This window comes from Ursus maritimus, unplaced genomic scaffold (genome assembly GCF_017311325.1).
Source record: "Ursus maritimus isolate PB19 unplaced genomic scaffold, ASM1731132v1 scaffold_19, whole genome shotgun sequence".
In the NCBI taxonomy this organism is placed as follows: Eukaryota; Metazoa; Chordata; class Mammalia; order Carnivora; family Ursidae; genus Ursus; species Ursus maritimus.
The window spans coordinates 31,470,359-31,489,985 of NW_024424341.1; the positions used below are offsets into that span (position 1 = coordinate 31,470,359).

General features: G+C 44.3%; 1 protein-coding gene across 2 annotated transcripts in view; it reads left to right on the forward strand.

The window, feature by feature from the left end:
* The window catches only part of WWOX (WW domain containing oxidoreductase), a 923,493-nt gene that overhangs the window by 356,750 nt on the left and 547,116 nt on the right, over window positions 1-19,627 (forward strand). The window contains exon 9 of one of the 2 annotated variants that reach the window (XM_008689777.2): window positions 16,524-17,020. The exons of the other annotated variant lie outside the window; for it this stretch is intronic. Coding sequence (XP_008687999.2) covers window positions 16,524-16,577 — 54 coding nt within the window. The 3' untranslated portion in view covers window positions 16,578-17,020. Of the gene's footprint in view, window positions 1-16,523; window positions 17,021-19,627 lie in introns of those variants that run through there. 2 annotated transcript variants of the gene reach the window in all.

Genomic DNA, 19,627 nt, shown 5'->3' on the forward strand with positions numbered 1-19,627 from the left:
GCTCTCTGAAATAAAACTTTGGAAAACCAGGGGCATTCCATGTAGACACCTCCACGAAGAAATGGGTGGGCAGTCAGTACAAGTGCATATCCTGGCTTAGCCTGTTTAATTTTCTTAAGAGGACATTCATTGTCCCTCTGTTCATTTGGTTGCCAAATGCTTAGGAGCTCTGTCCAGACTTGGCAACAGAGTATCCTCACTGGCAGTTCTTGCCAGGGGTTGTAACTTCAGGTCCCTGCTCTCCAACGTTGATCAAATGTTTGCTTTACTCAGAGAGAATCCACCCATCCCTTTTTATATCCTAAAATTTATCTTCAAAACAGAGAAGATCACCAGGATGCAGAATCCCTGAACCACATGGTTTGGACTCAGAACTGGTTGTCATTACCCCATCTACTTTTCATGGAAAACGAGCTGGGAGAGGGAGTCTTGTAAGGGCTGCCTTTTCGCAGGCAGCCTGTTGGTTTCTTAGGGTCGGTGAGCACAAGTGTCTGGGCTGTGGGTGAGGCAGTTCTGGACAGAGTGGCCCTGGTGACTCGGACCTAATCGCTAGTATCCCAGCATTTGGTCCTCACCCGCTTTTGAAAGAGGGGTCTGTCTTCATCATGCACATTGGTAACTGGGATTCCAAATGATTCAGTAGCACAGCAACTGCATTTTCGAACAGATTTTCCAAGGCGAGCTTGAGTGTTTGAAAGACTTCTGGTGGGAGAGACTGGCAGGTGTAATCATGGGTCCTTCTGAATGGCAGACCTGCGGTTCTTCTGCTTGGAAGTTGTCCTTTGTCCATATTATCACCAGGCCTAAGTCCACCTCGTCTTGGGTCTCAGCTTAAACGTTATTCCTCCAGAAAGCCTTCCCTGGTCTTTGAGGACCAAGTTGGTGCTGCTCCTGAATGTTCCCTCAGAAGTTTCTAGAATCCCCATCAATCTTAGTACACTTGATCATCTACATGTCTGTCTTCTCCAGGAGCCCACGAGGGGAGGTGTGCATCAATCTTGTTAATAGTTGTCCTCCCAGTCTAAGGCCAAATACAAAATAGTAATCCTATAAGTGTTTGCCAAAATTAAGAGGTGAAGGCTGAAGAGAGTTCTTAGAAAGATGGATGTAAGCCAGTGTTCTAATTCAAGTCATACTGGAAAAATTAATATTACAATCGTTGAATCCCTGAGTTAGACAAAAAGAAAGAAATTTAGAATTATCTGGCTGTTTTTGATCTGCAGTGTGGATATCTTGGAGGCATTAGCTGTGTACCCTTGGGCAGGAAGCTTCCCCTCCCTGAGGCTCCTCCAGTATTAAAAATGAAAAATCTCAGAATTAAGTCAACCAGTCAGAACAAATCAGCTCACATAGAACCTGGCACAATATAGGTGCTCAGTAAATGCTAGCTGTTCTTTGTTATTGTAAATCCTGCTTGTGATTTTAAATCCTGACAGCTCATTCACACAACCGGCTGGAAGCCATCTAGAGACTCTTGGTCTTGGTGAAAGGCCATGATTGTAATTCCCAGGAAACTCAATTTTGATTTGGATGTCCACAGCATCTTATTTCTACCATTAAAAACAAACAAACAAACAAAAAAAACAAACAAACCAAAATTTTGAAGAGTTTTGGCATGATTGGACCCAAGGGTGGAAGAGGACATGACCAATGGCAAAAAACAAAAACAAACAAACAAAAACATGCTGGAATCTTAGAAGGCAGTGGAACCACTCCACTATGTGGAGGCCTGTTGTCTCCACCCTTTGGTCTAAATAGTGATTATCTCAGGGGCTCCTGGATGGCTTAGTTGGTTAGATGTCCGACTCTTGATTTTGGTTTAGGTCATCATCTCAGGGTCATGAACTCGAGCCCCGTGTCTGGCTCCCCGCTCAGCAGTGAGTCTGCTTGAGATCCTCTCTCTCCATTTCCCTCTGCCCCATCCCCCTTCTCACATACTCTCTAAATAAATAAATAAATAAATAAATAAATAAAATCTAAAAAAAAAAAATAGTGATCATCTCAAAACTATGTGTTTGGGAGAATGCCCTACAATACTGTTTTATACTTTGACTATAGACAGACACCCCCAAGTTCGTGTCAACTAGGAGAAGTTGCAAAATTAGTTTATATCTCATTCTCTCTCTCTGTCCCTGCATTGAGTGCTTGTCCCCGAGCAGAGCAGAGGCTGCAGACAGGAAGGGTCTGCTCAGGGAGATAACATCGCCTGCTAATTCTGCCTCTGCCATCTGAGTCTGAGTGATCAGTGATGGGGACCAAGCCTAGACCAGGTCCCCCACGGCCTCCTTTCCGAGCCCGGGAGATGGATGATATGGGGACTCACTCCCTGCTTTATCTTTCTTCAGCTCCTACTGTAGCCCCAGCTGCTCACTTTTATTGTTTGGAAGCTAATTGTAGGACTCCATCTCTCCAAAGAGGAGTCAGGACAGAAATGCAGTGTGCCAAGTATCCTGAGTCTCTTTCACGTACACCCTGCCCCCACCCCGCCTTGAAACCCAGAGTGAGGAGGCCTTAACGGGCCGTCAGAAACGAGACTTCATTTGGGTCTGATGCCACGGACGTTTGAATCACTTTTGAAGAGAAGGCCTACTCTTTTGGCATCTTCTGATTGTTGTTCCATAAGGAAGGTTTGAAATGATCTCTTCTTCTCTGGAATCATTAAGTGTATAGACTTCGTTACAACGTGCCTTCGGCAATTCTGACCTGCTGTTTCCTTTGGCAGCCGTGGCAGCGAAGGAACAGGATCAGGGGCCGGAGGGAGTCCGTCTCTACCGATTCCCAGGGGTGTGACCTTGAGCAAGGAGTTTAGGCTTTCTGGGACCCAGTTTCCTTGGTGGTAAGGTGGGGATGATCAGGAGAGAGTGGGTCGGGAAGTCCTGCAGGGGGAGTGCCTGGCACAGCGCCTGCTGAGCACTCAGCATCCAGTGGGTGTCAGCTCTCAATCCCCATGATGTCAGCAGTGGCAGTGGGTGCCCCAGTGAAGTCACTCGGATGTTTGGAGTTAGCATTTGTAAGTACCTACCACTGTGCCTTGTGTACATTAGGCATCCATTAAATGCTGGCTAGCATTATTATCGTGAAGTTTAAAACACATGCTGCATGGCCTAAAATGTTGTTTTTATATTTTTACATTTTTTTTTGAAGATTTTATTTTTTATTTGACAGAGAGAGAGAGAGACAGCCAGCGAGAGAGGGAACACAGAAGGGGGAGTGGGAGAGGAAGAAGCAGCCTCCCAGTGGAGGAGCCCAATGTGGGGCTCCATCCCAGGACCCTGGGATCAGGCCCTGAGCCGAAGGCAGACACTTAACGACTGAGCCACCCAGGCGCCCCTAAAATGTTGTTTTTAGACAATGTTTTCTCCCAGGCCATGTGCCTGCACTTGGAAATGTCATTGGGTATAATTTGGCACCATTCTCCCTTCTGCCCCATCTAAATTTTTAGTGTAAATGTCTTATCCACCACAGAACTGTATGTTTTCCCCATCAGTTGATTTCAGGGTCTGAGGTTCTCAGCTGGATGAGTTCATGATGACTGAATCCTTCCAGAGCAAGGGTGATCCGTCCAAAGGGATGGAGGCTGCCCCCAGCGGGCCCATGTTGCCGGCTGGTCTGGGAGGTTGTGGCCTTTTGTCATGTGAGGAATTGGCTGCCCAGCTGACCCTCGAATGCAGCTTTGCCCACCGAGCCATACGAGCACTCCCTGCTTCAGGCTTGCTCTGTTTCTTTTCCCTTCCAGCAACTTCCTGCTGCCAATACACATCACAGTGGAGACAGTGGCAGAGGACGTGCCTTTCGAGCTTTCTCAGTGCGACCCCAGCCAGAGCAGGGTTGTGTCTGCCTCATGTGCTGTGGCCTGGCTCCTAAGGGCCATCACCGGGATGAGGAAGGGAGAGGAGAGGACGGTGATGACAGATGATGAGGGAGAGGAGGTGTCTTGCCTCTAGCTTATGTGGATTATTTTTCCCCTTAATTTCCATGTCTACATAGTCTGGTCAGAGTGCTCAGTGTAACAACAGAAGCCTTTTATTGAAGACTTGCTGTGTCGTACCTCTAGGCCAGGCCTTTTAAATATCAGTGTCTACACCCAGCCTCCCTTCTTTCCTTCCTTGTGCTCATCCATCCTTCTGGCATTCCAGCCATCCCTCTGTCCATCCCTGAATTCACCATCTACCTTTTTATCCATCTATCAGCTCACTTAATCCTTAATCCCCAAACACCCTGATGATAAACGATGCGCCTTGTCCAGGTGGCTGAGTGAAGGTTTAGAGGCTGTGACCGGACCTAGGCTATGGCTGGCTTTCTCAGTGACTGCAGATGCTGAGCCCGTAACTGCCGGGCCGACTGCCTTTCAGCTCAGCCAATGATAGTTGTTGTTTTCATCCTCCTCATCACCTTTGTGTGATCTGCCTTTTCTCTTGCTGATGGAAACACATCACTTGCAACTGGGAATAAATGTATGCCTTAAAACCCATACTCATGCACAAGCCAGGGGTGGCGGTTTAGTTATGCTACTGGGGGTTGGAATCTGGGTCCCTATAGCCCCCGTGTATGTGGGGGTGAGGAGGCCGCATTAGGGCAGCTGGTCCTGTTTGAGTTTGGAGGGAGGGTGAGGCTCCTCCGCCATGGGGGCAGCACTCCCAAATGGAAAGCCCTTGGCCTCGGCCTTCTGAGAAAGGTTGTTCCAGATGTGGGTCAGGACTTTCTTTCCCATTACAATAGCCCCGCTATCTCTCAGGAGCCTTCTGATAATCAGTAAATGAAATTCACCTTTCCTCCAGTTCCTGAAAACTGAGAGATGAGGGTTTACAGGGCACATCATGAACACCGGCTTATTGGAACATGGAATCTCGAGCTTTACAGATGGGGGCCATTATTTTATTTGGGAGAACGAATTTAAGTTTGGCAGTTACCTGAAAGAAAATTAAGTTGCTGATTGCAAGTCCAATTCTCTGTTCTCTGAAGAAGATAGATTGTAATCTTTAATTAATCTATCACTCACACGGAAAAAAAAAAAAAGGCAGGTGTGGGGCATGGGGTTGGGGGGACCGTTCCTGTCGCATCTATTTTGGGTGGCTGGGGCTGCGCCGGGAAGCCCAGATGGCAATATCAGGGCGCCGCCGGCACCAGCACGTGGCCTGTTTACTTGTGTTGAGTATTTTAATGTCCCGGCGAGTCTTACACCTGAGTGCAGCGTGCACGTCGAGGTGTGTGCACCGTGGCCACTGGCTCGCCCATTGTAATGAAGATGAAATGGCTCTGAGGATGACCTTCCCTTGCCTTTGTCTGGAGCCAGCCCTCCTCTTTAACTGCACACCTTTGCAGCACACACGTGCTGAACTCTTGNNNCGCTCATTCCCCTCACCGAGCTTATTGCTCCAGCCGCAGTTCATCATTAGATGCCTCCGAAGACTGTGCTTCCTACATTTGACATCGAGATAGAATTTTTCATAACCCTTTACTAGTCATAAATTTGATTGTTAAGGGACCAGGTTAATCTTATTTCTAATACCAGCATCTGATTCTGAAACCCTGATTTAGGAGCGTTTTTCTTTCTCCTACCTTCCTAAAACGCAGGGTGGAAAAGTATAAAATATGTCACCTGATATTGGAGGATTGTTTATTTCTGTTCATTTTGTCCGGAATAGTACCTGAGAGATGCATTTGAAAACTTACCCTGTTTATATGTTTCTTCTATTGCAATTTCTTCCATTACCTGGAATGGTCGCTTTGGACAGCAAGCAAAGCTATGCCCTTTCACAGCTGGGGGGCGAATGGGGAAAGGGGCCCTGGTAAGGAGGCAATTTGGAGACCGCAGAAGCATCCCAAGACAGGAACGATCGTTTTGTGTTGTGTAACATTTAAGGAACTAGTACCCCTTGTAACTCATGTCTGCCTTTATCACTTAACCACGTCCTGTTGCAACGGCTTCATTGTTTTTCCTGGAGCTTCTCTGTGCATGACACATGACACATAGTAGGTGCTCCCTAAATATTTGGTGAACGGAACAGTGGCATTTGGATTTGTCATTAGGTGCACAGGCAAAGCCACGGTAGCTCTATGAGGCGGTGACTCATTTTTGAGGCTCGGTGAGCATTGTTCAGCTCCTAAGGGCTTTTTGTAAGGATTAATTGAAGTAACTGGTGAAAATACCCAGTGCTCTGCCTCTCTGCTTGGCATGTGGTAGGCATGCTTGTCACAGAACCTATTGTAGTTCTAGAAAGAAAACTTAGAGCATTATTTAGGGGAAGAAGGTACAGTAGGATTTTAAAGAGTGTATTTCTCTTCCAGTAAGCAATTCTGCAAAATATTTCGTTAATTCTTGTTGACAGAAGTAGGACTTCAGGTCCGAAAATGTTATATTTTAGGGTGCACACAGATGCATTACTTTAAATTTCTAAACCCTCCTCCACGGATGGACAGATTTGCACATGCGATATCTGTACAAATTGTATTGGCAGCGGCTCTCTGGGAAATGAAATTTCTGCACTTCCACCAAAGCATGTTTTCCCCCTAAAGAGAGGCAGCTGGTAATTACTAATGCTAATGTCGGGGTGAAGTGCAGTAGATAATCTAACACAGGCGATGGCCCCCTGAGCATTTATACTTGATGCTGGAATGCGTTCGTTTCCTTTATCTTGCTATTAATGCACCTCTATTGAGCAATTTACTCTCTCTTCGTAGATAGGATCAGATCCAATATAAATTTATAACACCACACTACATTCAAACACGGATATTTCCCAGTTCCCAGTGTTTGTGGCTCCCGCTTACAACATACTGTATGCGTGTGCACACACACACACACACACACACACACACACACACACACACACACACTCTTGCTGCAAGCCACACACCAATCTCAGAAATAGAATCAACAGTCCTTCTTTCTTTTTCCACCAACACAGTTTCTCTGGCTTCTGATCTATGGTCAGTGTCTGTGTGAGGGAGTGTTGCAATCGTCCATTTAGATGTGGTAGGGGAAAAAAAGAAAAAGAGGGGGAAAAAAGTAATAACCACAGAATCCTGTGCAGGATTAATGTCCTGCAGCAGAGAACAAAAGCAAAAACAGATTCGTGAACCCAAGTGTTCTTTAAATATCAGTAGTTAAGAGGTGATCGTTTATTCGTGTATGCCCGATCTTGATTCTGAGCTCTGGTTCCAGACATGATGGTTGTGTTGCTTGCACCCAGGTTCTCCCACATAGGTGTCGCGTGTGATAGTCAAACATACTTGCTGGTTGTAAGCACATCAGTCCGTGCTTATGGGTATCATTGGTGGTCATGAGATCCACTGATTTGGAGTAAAAGCAGGAAAGAATTGTCTTTGGTTTTGACCTACAAACAAGTTGTCATTTTCGAACTGTTCATTAATGCTGACGTTGACTGCGGGCCTCTGACCATGGAATGTGTCTGCGTCCCTATCTGTGGAGAGTGGCTACGCTCTGGGCTTCTGACTGTTACCTCTTCCTGAGCAGTGAGTTTCTGTGTGTTCCTATGAGCTCCTACTTACTTTATTCAGGGAAGTTCTGTATGAGAATTATGTCCCCCTCGGTCAGCTGAGTTGGGGGGTTGGTGAGTAGATACAATAAATTTAGACTTCCAGAGCCCTTTGAAAATATGTAGAGAACTCAATGTATTTTCTGAACTTTAAGTGTGAAAAGCAGTTTACAAAACTGCATGTACTATATGCATCTCCTTTATCACACACACATATGTGCATGGACACACACATCGAGTTACTGTGGGCCAGGCTACATGCTATAATTCAGTTATTCGAGGTGAAGGTAATGAACTTTGTCAAATAGCTATGGATTCCAATTCCGCCTCCACCACTAACTGGCTGAGAGACGGGACATTAGATAAGTAAGTTTGCGCTGGCAAACCTCGAGGTCCTGATGTGTAATGTGACAACTGTGAGTGGCCCTGCCTTTCCATAATGTGAGTGGATTCAGCACAGATCTAGGAGCTCAGAAAGTGCACAGTGTCTCACTTCTTACCATTTCTGCTTTTTCCTTCCTTTTTTCTCTGATTTCTCTTCTTTTGTGAAGAGAAATGGGTTGCTTTTATAATATGAAAAACAAAAAGTAGTTAAAGTTTTTTTTTGTTTTGTTTTGTTTTGTTTTGTTTTGTTTCGAAGAACTGGCCAAGGACTGGTGGGACTATTTTCATGGACTGGCCTCCTGCTCGAAGCCAGTTACCAGAGGGCCTCTCTGAACAGAGGATAGAAAATGCGTGAATTAGGCAGACCCTAGCTATCCACCTGGGTTTAATTTTCATGACTTTTTTTCAAGGGATGCTTTCCAGGGAAAACTCCCACATTTCAGGATGTGAAATGGAAGGCAGCAGGAATCCCCTGTGTCCATGCATCTCAGGCCCTCCCTGAATGATAGCGGGTAGATGACCCTATGCAAGGACGTGTTTGTACGGCCTTCCAGCACGTGGGTCCGTGGTAAGGAGAGCGCTCCCGACTTTGTATAAGGTGAAGGACTCTGCATTCCTCAAGCTGGAGAACATACAATATCATGTCAGGTCTGAAAATTAGGAGAAAAAAGAGGGATAATCTGAAGATGGCAGATTGGACGTTGCTGGAACTTACAGTAAGCCTGTTTCCTGGCTTGGCTTTGAATCTGGTCCCAAGGTTGCCTGGCAGATAAGGCTGGAAGCAAACCACAGTGCTGCGATTGTCAGGGAGTACAAACTGCATAGTACGAGGCAGTCTGCAGAGGTGAATGCTTTTCCCGGGGTTGCACTTCTACAAGTGTGTGCTTCACGGGGCCACGCGCGAGGGCTTGGATGCTCCAGAGGGTGGAGTTACAGCCCACTGTGATTTTATAAAAGCCATGGAAATGCATTTCGAACAGACAGTTCTTATGTCAGCCCCCTAAACTGACATAACCCTCAATCATAATTCAGTGACGGCATTTCTACAAGAAGCAAAGGTAATGAGCGCCAAGTGCTTTCATTTTCTGTCTTTCTTTCTTAATATAGGGAAAACTGAGGTGGGACTCTGTTAGCACCAGATGAGGGCCCTGGGAGTCATCACCGTCTGATCCCTGAGGACATTAGACCAATCTTTTTCTGTAGCCAGAACCAATAGTGAAATGATAGGAAGATAGTAGAACTATCTATTTATTTTACTATAGTAAATAAATAATAAATAGTAAATAGTAAATAATAGTAAATAAATAATAAATAGTAAAATAAATAAATAAATAAATAAATAAATAAATAAATAAATAAAGTAAAAATAATTTTTTTCTTTCCTGGTGTGAAAGTATATGTGAGTCCTGTGGGCGTGTAGAATGGGGGTGTGAAGGGGGAAGGGAGGCTATCTGACACAGAGCCTGTTGTTATTTCTTGCGCACACTATGTGCTCCATGTGGGTTGGCAGGGTTCCTGCACACACAGCCATCAGGGACCCAGGTAGGTGTTGGCTCCATTGTCTCACAGATACACTGTCTGGTACATGTGGCCTTCTTGTTCACTACTGGAGTCGCTTTCCACAGCAGATGTATGCTTTGTTTTGGAAAGTCACATGTCACTTCCAGTCAGCTGCCTATTGGTCAGAACTAATCATGTAACCTCACAGTGGGAGGGAATGTAGCATCTCCCCATGGGCCTAGAAGGAGAAGAAAAAAGATGTGCGTGCACACTCTTAAGGCTTCACCAAAATGATGCTCCTTTTGCCTACAAAGAAAAGAATTAAGGGACTGTACTGTTGGTTGATACCATTGAACTTGGAAACAGCAAAAGACAGGCTTATTGCAGGAAGTGCCACCATATGTAGGGAATAGTGAGCTTAAGAAACTCATACTGCAGAAGATAGGTGAAAAACCACTTTTGAATAAAAGCAAGATAAGTAGATCAGTGATGAGTTTATGGTGGGACGATTTTATGTTCCTGATCTCTGGAGGTGGGTTCAAGGAGGAAGAACATGTCCCCTCAACAAAGGATTTCTCGATGCCACAGATGGGAACTGGGGTTGGTTGATCAGTGGGGTCTGACTCAGTATAACTTTTCCTTAGTCTTACACATTGCAAGTTCTCATTCATGTAAATGAAGTATTTGAACCTGGAATGCACAGACTTTTAGCATAAGAATAAGAATTAAAGTGTCTTAAAGACATGCTATGGACATTTTAAGTCAGTATTGTAGCCAATGTTGAAGTCAAGTGAAAGCATCAGACATCTTACATAGCAAAAATGCCACTGTTCCAGCTAGTGATTGGTTCACTTGCATAAAACAGAAAACCCAAAATGTTATTGGCTTCAACACAGAAGCGTTTATCTTTCCACGTAAAAGAAGTCCATGGCTAGGTGGCTAGTCCAGGACTGACCTGATGGTTCTATGAAGTCATTGAAGACTCCTCTTATTTTTCTGTTCCACCATTCTCAGCCATTTGCCTTCTATCCTGAGAAGTTAACTTCTTGATCCAGGATGGCTCCTGGAACCTCTTCTGTTGGGTTCTTCCTGAGTTCCAACCTACAGAAAGCAGAAGGAAAGGGGAGGCAGAAGGAGGAATGTACCTTCCAGCTGAGTCACCTCCCTCAAAGGAGTTTCCCAGAAGTGCCGCTCGGTACTCACTAACATCCCATTGGCCAGGAATGAGTCACATGGCTACACGTAACTGCAAGGGAGGCTGGCAGATGCAAGTGATTTGTTTACCCGAGGGCATTACTCCACTGTATCATTACCCTCCTGATAGTAAGGGAGAGGGAGAGACGATTATGCTCCATTCTCTCCTGCTGTGCCTCTTACCGGAATCAGCATGCTACTCATACTAAGAGCTGCTACCCTCTTGGCTGCCGGGTCCCTTTGAGAATGAACCTCTCCCACCCCTATCACAAAATAGCCCCAGATATCCACCCACAGAGAGATTAAAGTTAGGGGAAGTTTATCTTTGGTATCTTCGTATAGATACCAAATACTTTGGATAACTTTCTTCTACATTTTGGATTCCTCCCAGGAATCTAATTGTGCAATTTCTAAGTCCTGTGCCATTGTGCCTACCAGGCTCATGCTTCTGTCAGTATCCTGTACTCCTATTTTGCCATTCTTCTCTTTTTTTGTCTGCCCCTCTAATCTCAGATAAGAAGAAAATAATCAAATACCACGAAGTTAGATTAGGATGCCCATTCCTGATACTACTCACATGGGCATTTTCCACTGAGAAAGTGAGTATTTGGGGTGCCTGGGTGGCTCAGTCAGTTCAGTGTCCGACTTTTTATTGCAGCTCAGGTCATGATCTCATGGGTTGTGAGATCGAGCTCTGCATTGGGCTCTGTGCTCAGGGCAGAGTCTACTTGAGATTCTCTCTCTCCCTCTCCCTCTGCCCCTCCCCTTCATGCTCACATGTGCGCTCTCTCTGTCTTTCTAAAATAACTAAATAAATCTTAAAAAAAAAGAAAGTATTCTATGTAATTTGAGGTATTAGGGCTAACAGTGGGGAATATTTACAAACATTGGAGGAGAGATGGAGTCATGTTAAGAAAGGGAGCTTTTGGCTATGAGTAACAGAAAACCATTAAAAGTAGCTTGAATAACAACAAGAGCAAAATATATTATCTTTCATCAGAAGAAGTCTGGAGCTCAAGCAGTTTCAGATTTGGTTAATGCAAAGGCTTAAAAATGTCATCTGGCACCTAGATTAGCTCTGACTTTCTTCTCTGCTTTCCCCAGCACGTTGGTTTATTCTCTGAGGCAGGCTCACCTCATAGTCACAAAATGGTTGCCAAGTCCCAGGAATCACTTGCAGATCATAATGAGCAGAGACTCAAGAGATAAGAATGTTCCTGTCTCGTGTATGCTTTAAAAAGTGAAGAACACCTTTCCAGATGCCTCTGTCAGTAGAACCCCCTCATGAGACATTGGCCACAATGGCATCGCATACCTATCTGTGTCTCAGCAAGGGAAATGAGACCACGACAACTGTCTCCCACAAGTCAGGCATTCTTTTTTGGGCCGGGAGTGGGAGAGACTGGAAGTTCGTTATCAAGAATGAAGGGAGGAATAACGGCTGTGGAGCAGGCAGCCAACAGTGTCTGCCCGGGGTCCCCCATGGCATCCATATTGGCAACCATTTCCCTGTGTGTGAATTCCCTGTTAGAATGGTCCTCCTTTCCGTCATTAACTCTGGGGGTCATGGTTTGGTCATTGAAACTTCCCACCCAGTACCTTCAATAGAGGCCTGGACCCTGTCATGGAAACTTTTCAGTGGTTGCCAAATCCTGTCCTTAGTAATATACTGAATGTACCAAATCCTGAAAGACGTGGAATAGAAAAATCTGGAGCCAAGGGCAGTTCCCAATATTAAATCCTTGGTGATAATGCAGGCTTTAAACCTATAAGGCTGAGACCTTACCTTTTGTGCTCCTTGGATTGTAGAAAGAGCATCCATCCTCGAAACAGGAACCTGTCAGATGCCTTGGATATACTGACAATACATTGATGAGAATTGAATACCCATAAATTGCACAGCCCCCAGAGCCCCGGTGGGTGCCCTGTCTGACTGCTTATGATTCAGAAACCCTGTTTATTTGTATCAAGGACAGTTGATACTTTAATCATCAATAAACTAACGTTCCAGCAGCCTGCCATAAATTTCTTGTCAAAGCAGAGATTATTATTAGATCACTGTGATGAAAGATAATCCCTACCTAGACTTACATTCGTCACTTTCAAAGCCTCCAGTTGTAGGGCTTGCAGGTTACTACAGTAAGAAAAGCGTCGCTGAGCAGAATCCCATGTTTCCTGCTTTCAAAATATCCATGAATTAATTGACTTGTGTGTTTTGACAAACATCTGGCATGAGCTCTTTCCATTGAATGAAAAATTGAGTTTTGAGAGCAAATATTTTGGTAAGGAAATAGAGAACAGATACTGGTATTGTCTCTGGTTGTAATTGTTTGACAGTGGGCATCTCTCAATGATTGCTAACATTTATTACATTAATTATTGATAAGAAAATCTGACTCCTTAATAATAATACAGCCATACTTATGGTTTATTGAGAGCACTGTGCTGAGCACTTTGCATCCCATATCTGATTGAATCTTCTTATCGAGTAGACATCATGTCTGTTTTACTAAGTAAATGGTTGCTCATTTGCCGATGAGGAAGCCGTGAATGACTGAACTAAGTCACTGCCGCAGTCACAGAGCCATTAAGTGGCAGAGCTGTATTTGAGACAGAACTCTGAGCCATTTTCTGGCTCACTGCAGTGCACAGTGGGTTCAAATGAAAATATTAAAAATGAGATTATTTCTAGAATAAGACAGCAAACTAAATGTGAATTACTTTTCCATTCTCACATTAAGGATTCTTTTCCTAGGCAGATATCCACAAATTACCAGCATGTGCTGGTTCCCTGAGACAGCTTCATCTTAGCTCCTTAGGACTCCAGAGGGTGGTCTGATTAGTTGGTGACTTCCTTCCTACTGGCAGCATTCTAGCCAGGGTGGGGCAGTTTGCCAGAGTCAGAAGTTTTATGGGAGACCCATAAAGTGTTTGCATTAAGTGATGGTCCAGGTCCCAGCTCAGGGATGCTGCATTGGTTCCAAGCTCTGCCTTCAGGAATCAGTTGCCTGTAGGACCATCATGGCCTTCTGTGCATGGGATGTCTTCAGATTGTTTCTATTAATCCATTCATAAATAAGTTCAGCAGTCTCATTTCCCCAGATACAGGGAAGAGTGGAGAGAAGCCGACAATGCCTGGTGGTCATGGTTGGCCATGGAGTAGCTTTTGAGCCCCCACCCTGGAACAGGCTCTATATTCGTTTTCTGGGGCTTCCACAACAGAACACCATAGACTGGATGGTTTGAACAATAGGAGCTTATTTCCTCACTGTATTGGAGGGAAGCTGGAAGTCCAAGATTAAGGTGGTGGCAGAGTTGGTTTTTCCTGAGGCCTCCCTCTTTAGCTTGCAGATGGCCTCCTTCTTGCTCTGTCTTCACACGGTTATCCCTCTGTCTGTTGGGCACATCCCTGGTGTCTCTTCCTTTTCTTATAAGAATACCAGTCATATTGGGTTAGGGATCTACCTTCATGACTTAATTTAAGCTTAATGACTTCTTTAAAGGTCCTGTCTCCAAATACTGTCACATCACGGGTTAGTACTTCAGTGTATGAATTTGGGAGGGACACAGTTCAGTCCATACCATGCCCCATGCTGGCCATGAGGGATGATCTGGTGAATGAGGAAGAAACAGTCCCCACCTTCCATCAGCTTTCAGGGAGGAAGAGAAGTCAGTCTTTAAAAAAAAGGGGGGAAAAATTTCACTGAGTTAAATAATCACAAGATGGTTAGTGCCATGAGAAGGAGTGTAAGGTCCTAGTGCAGCTTAGAACAACTTTGTGTAGGGGATGGAGAAGGCTTCCATAAGGAGATCAGTTTGGAACTGAAGGAGATCAGTTTGGAACTGAGGCACGAAAGAGAGGAAGAGGAGTTTAGGCAGGAGAAGAAGGAGGGCTTGGGATGAGGAGTAGAGCCAACAGTAGGTAACCAGGACATTAAGGCCTGGTCCTATTCCAGACAGTTCGAGGAACTGAAAGGCAGCCTGATGGCACATACGTGGAAAACAAGGGTGAGGGATTGTCCAAAGAACATTAGATCCATAGTTGCAGCCCTTTGTAGTCATATCTAATGATTGGCAGTTGATGTGCTCAAGAATTGATGGTTTGTGATTCTGCGTTTACATCCTGTTTGAGAAATTCTCAAAAATTCTGGGTCCCTAAGACTCAATTAGGAGTCATTTTCAAAATCTCTCTTCCTGGACCCCACTCTCCAGCAATTCTGATAACGTCCTGGATGGGGTCCAGGAATCTGTATGTTCAACAAACACTCCTGGGTCCAGAGGCCCAGAAACCTAATCTAAAGAGACAAGCTGTTGCCATGTTCCTTAGAAAAGCCTAGAAAAGTTGAGTACTACCAGACCTATTGGAATGTCTGCTGGATCCAACCTATGGGGGTGGGGTGGAAACTAACATTTACTGAGCCATTACATTGGGGATACTATAGTACGTGCTTTGTGTATATCTGCTCTTTCAGTTGAATACAGCAGTCCTGCCGAGGGGACACATGAGTGTACGCATTTTACAGATGAGCAAAGTGAGGGACTGAGGAGCTAGCTGTGTTTCTAAGACCACACAGCTTGTAAGTGACTGAGTAGACACCCAAACACTAGGTTCAAACGGCCCTGCAGTGCATGTGCTCTCAAGGTATAGTCGCTAGTACTCCTAATGCCTACTGAGCACTTCTCATTCATTAGGTGATTCAGAAGGTCTGGGATCGTGGACCTGATTTGAACCAAGAGTCTGTGGTTGCTTCTCTTCGAAAACCTGGCAAAAGCCCTTGGAGCTCACTCATTCCTTCCACTTGTCATACACATTATTAGTCTTCTTTACCAAAAAATCCAGATTGCTTAGGAAAATAAAATACAGACAACTCTAGACAGAATCAGAATTTTCTAAACAATGAACTTTTCAACATAGTTTATGTCTCAACCCAAAGGCATTCTCTCCCTAAATTAAAAAAAAAAAAAAGTAATAATGAAATAAAATTGAGTTTATTTTAAAAATTGCTTTGCAAACTCCTTTGGAGCACATCGCTGCCTTAGTGGATGAATCATATTTTTAACTTTCACTTCCCATCAACTTAAACTTAATCTGTCAAGGAATTGATGGGCCCGTTGACTGTAAATGAGTTCGCCTTTCATGCAGTGCTGTTCCGTCCCCTTGCCACAGAAATGAGTCCAGGTCATTCCAATATATTTAATTAATTTTAGAGATGAAATTATTTTGCCCAATAACTGGAATGCTAATAGGACTTATTGTAATGGTTCTGTTCAGGTTTGTTGGTTCAAAAATAAACGCCTTCATTTCAATATTTGCCTTTTGGTTGCAGCCCGTTAACACGTCATACACCGTAACCGGACGAACATCATGGCTTAATTATAAGTTAATGTGCACCTCATTTTTGTAAAGCAGATTTCTATCTTAAGTGCTAAGTTTTGCCCCCCAAATATGCCCCTGAATTGGTGTTTCCAACAGAAGGACGGGTTGGAGTGACATAACTCATACTTTTCAACATAATGGCTCTATCGGTGCCTTGATAATACAAATTTGAACTGATTTTTGGAAGTTAGAGTAAAGTGAGGAAAATAAATCTTAGCTTGCTGGAGCATAATTGGGGCATTGAGATTTTTGGGGGTGTAGTACATCTGTAATGGGGAGAGGTTGCCAGTTGTAAGGGAGGGACAATAGAACCTCTGCAGAATCTAAGGCAGAATTAAAATCTGCATATTAATAGCCTTCCTGCCAGTCCCGGATAGATTCATTCTTCACATCTCAGATATATAAAGCTTAGTTCAAAATAAATTCTGGGGAACGTTCAACCTGATTGAATCTGCTGTAAGCTCTGTTAATATATTTGTTCGAGTCACTTGCACTCAAAAGCTTTTTAGACAGAATATCACTTTTTTATATTATTCATGGTAATGTAATTCCCCCTTTAATCTCTTCAGGGTTTCCCATTAAGTCGTGATATGCGGTTCAGAGAAAGTTGGATCGACCATTAATCACACTATCTGGACTTCTCTGTGTCTACTTTTTGTCCATCTCTTAAATCAGTCCCATGGCAGCAGCAGCAAGACATGGGGCCACTCCAGACCATTTGATCGAAGAGCTCTTGTCAGGAGATGGGGTGGCTAATCTGCAAGCCAGCTAATGGAAATCATTCTGCGCAAGGAAATAAAATCAAACAACACGAACAAAATCACCATGTATTATAGGAATCAAGTACATTCTAAATGACTTAATCCTACAGTTTGGGTATCAAGCCTAGGGGTAAAATGCACTTCGTAGATGACTTGAGCGATCCAAATACCCACAACGTATGTATGCATAACCCGTTTCAGACAGGACACCTGTCAGAGGTGGGGACTCTTTAAAGCTGTTTTCATTTGACCAGGCAAAGTAAAAAAGGGCATAGTGGATTGGGGGGGGATGGATAAAAAGAAAAGAAAAAAGGAAAACAAGAAGGGGGGAAGAAAGGAAAGGAAAAACTGAAATGTTTTCTTTCCTCACAATCAAGGGAAAAGCCCACATTAAAAACACCAGACACATGGTACATGTTCAATAAATATTTGTGGTTGAATTCAGTTACCTGGTATTTTTCTAATTTTTATTTCAAAAAGAATGGTTGTGAATCTTTAAAAGTTCTTTGACTTTCTCTTCTTTCCTAACCCCGAAGTAATGATTTATTAATGCTGTCATTAAAATGCTCTTATTTGATAATTTTATTTAAGACCAAAAGGGACAAAGCCAGCTGAAGGATTTGAAGGTCATAGAAACTAATTTTTGGCCTAGAACAAGGCTGGCAAACTTTGTAAAGGGCCACTTAGTAAATATTTTTGGCTCTGTGGCCCATAAAGTATCTATCACAACCGCTAAACTGTGAAGTATAGTAAAAACAGCCATAGATACATGTAAACAAGTGGGTGTGGATGTGAGTCAATAAAATTTTATTTACAAAAATGGGTGGTGGACTGGATTTGGCCTGTGGGTCATAGTTTGCTGGCCCCTGGAGCATGTGTTTGTGAGATGTAATTTCAAAAATCATTTTTGTTTGATTTTTGTGGTTTAAGAACATGCTATTTTCGATCTTGGATGAGTGCTTGTCTTTTGAATTTTGACTTCTTTCTGACATAACACAAAGCCCTTGCTTTGGGATTTCTCGTTAACCGTGACACTTCTCGTGGAACATCTTACTCCTGGGCCCTTGGGGAACCGTGACGAACTGGAATGGTTGGTTGGAGCCAGCATGGACATGATACTTTCCATACTCGGGCAACTGGGGAAAACATCAAGAGTTTGGAGTAACGATTTGAAACCAAAAGATTGAAGGCTGAATTCATTTTTTTTTTTTTTTTTAGGGTAAAGAAAAGAGAAAGGAACAGGGGAGATGATGTGACTCCTTACTTGGCTCGAGGTCCAGGGTTAATTGATGAATCTGTTATAAGGGTGTGTTGTGAAGTCTTTTGAGGACAGATGCTGCATAGTTAGGCTTCTGAGTAACAGACAATATATTCTATGATGAAGGCATGAAGGAATCATACTATTGGTTTTGGAAGAAACCTAAGGAAAACAGAAACCTCAGTCTTTTCCCTGAGTGTTACTTAGGTTGCTTGAGTATCATGATCTGAATCTTATGTATCTGAAACCTTTGTGTATCATGATCTGAATTGTCCAAAGAGAAGAGGACTCGTGGTCGTGTGAACTCCTGTTTCTTTGTTTATATTTAAAACGTTAACCCTAAAAATTGACCCAGTGTAGTAGGAACTGGGAGACTGTCTCCCTGCTTTCTTGGAGAGAGGGACATCCATTGTATTGTTGCAAGCGCTTCAATGTTCCAGGGAGGCAGGGCTAAGGCGATCTGGTCTGTTCCTGTCACTCTTTCAAAGGAGAGGAGTACCCCAAAGGTAGATGAATGCACATGCTAGCTGTTTGCTCCCGCACCTCTGCTCTGGAGGGTGAATCCCATCGGTGGCAAGCGGGCTCTCCTGGCCACCACCGCTTAGATCGTCAGGGACTGAGACGCCCTTAGCGCCCCATCCTCCCAGGAAGCAGCCCTGACAAAGAAGGCTCTGTCGCCTTCTTTGCTCTCCATCTTATGCTCGAGATCAAGGTCGGTGGAAACCAGTTTTACCTTTCCTGGTCCAGGGCTGGGTGCCCAGACAGGTGTCATGTTACCTGTATGGTTTCCACGCCACAAAACCGCCTCCTTCCACACACGGCAGCAAATGCGGGGAGGCTCTCAGGATTGAGTGGGAGAGTGTTCCTGGCTGTGTTGCTAGAACCAGGTCCTAGTGGGGGCTGAGCTACCCTTGGCTTCCTGACATGCTCTCTAACCCATTCCCTGGGGCGCCCTCTGGAAGGAAGATGAGGGAGGGGTCCCTGGTGGAGTGACCTACCAATCAAGGCACTCCTTAAATGGACCCAAAATTTCACATGGAAGTGTGACCTCCAGTTAAAGCCAGATTTTCCTGACCCTGGACCCCCTCCCCCCAAAAAAGATTATACTGTGATACTGTTCTGATGAAGTCGTCTTACTCTGTAAACTGTCATGTGATTTATACAAAGCCATCTGCTTCCATACAGGGTGTTTTATTTGGGATCCAGGAGGAGAAGGCGCATCTGCACCCTCCATAGCATCTGAATCTTAATGAATAAAAGCATTGAGAGTTCTCTAAAGGGGACTTGTATGGGTCTATTTATAGTTTGATAGCATTTTATAATCTGGCTCCGCGTTGGATGCTGACTGTCAGCCATACACGGAAGTGAACCTCTCTGCTGGTTTCCTGAGCAAGGTGGCTGTGGTCAGAGACGCACTGAACGTGGAGTCTCCCGTGGACTGATCGGCCGCACATGCAGCCTCTGTCCGTGGCTTCTGTGCGCGTGTCCCCCGGAAGTTTCTTCTGTAGCTCCCGTCATTGTTTGTCTTCCAAAAGAAAAGCAGGTTTTAAGTTTCTTATCATTCATCCATTCATTATTCCTTCTTCAGTTCTTCTCCTTGTTTCTTTTCTACTTCCCTCCCTTCGTCCCACTCTTCCTCCCCTTCTCTCTTTCC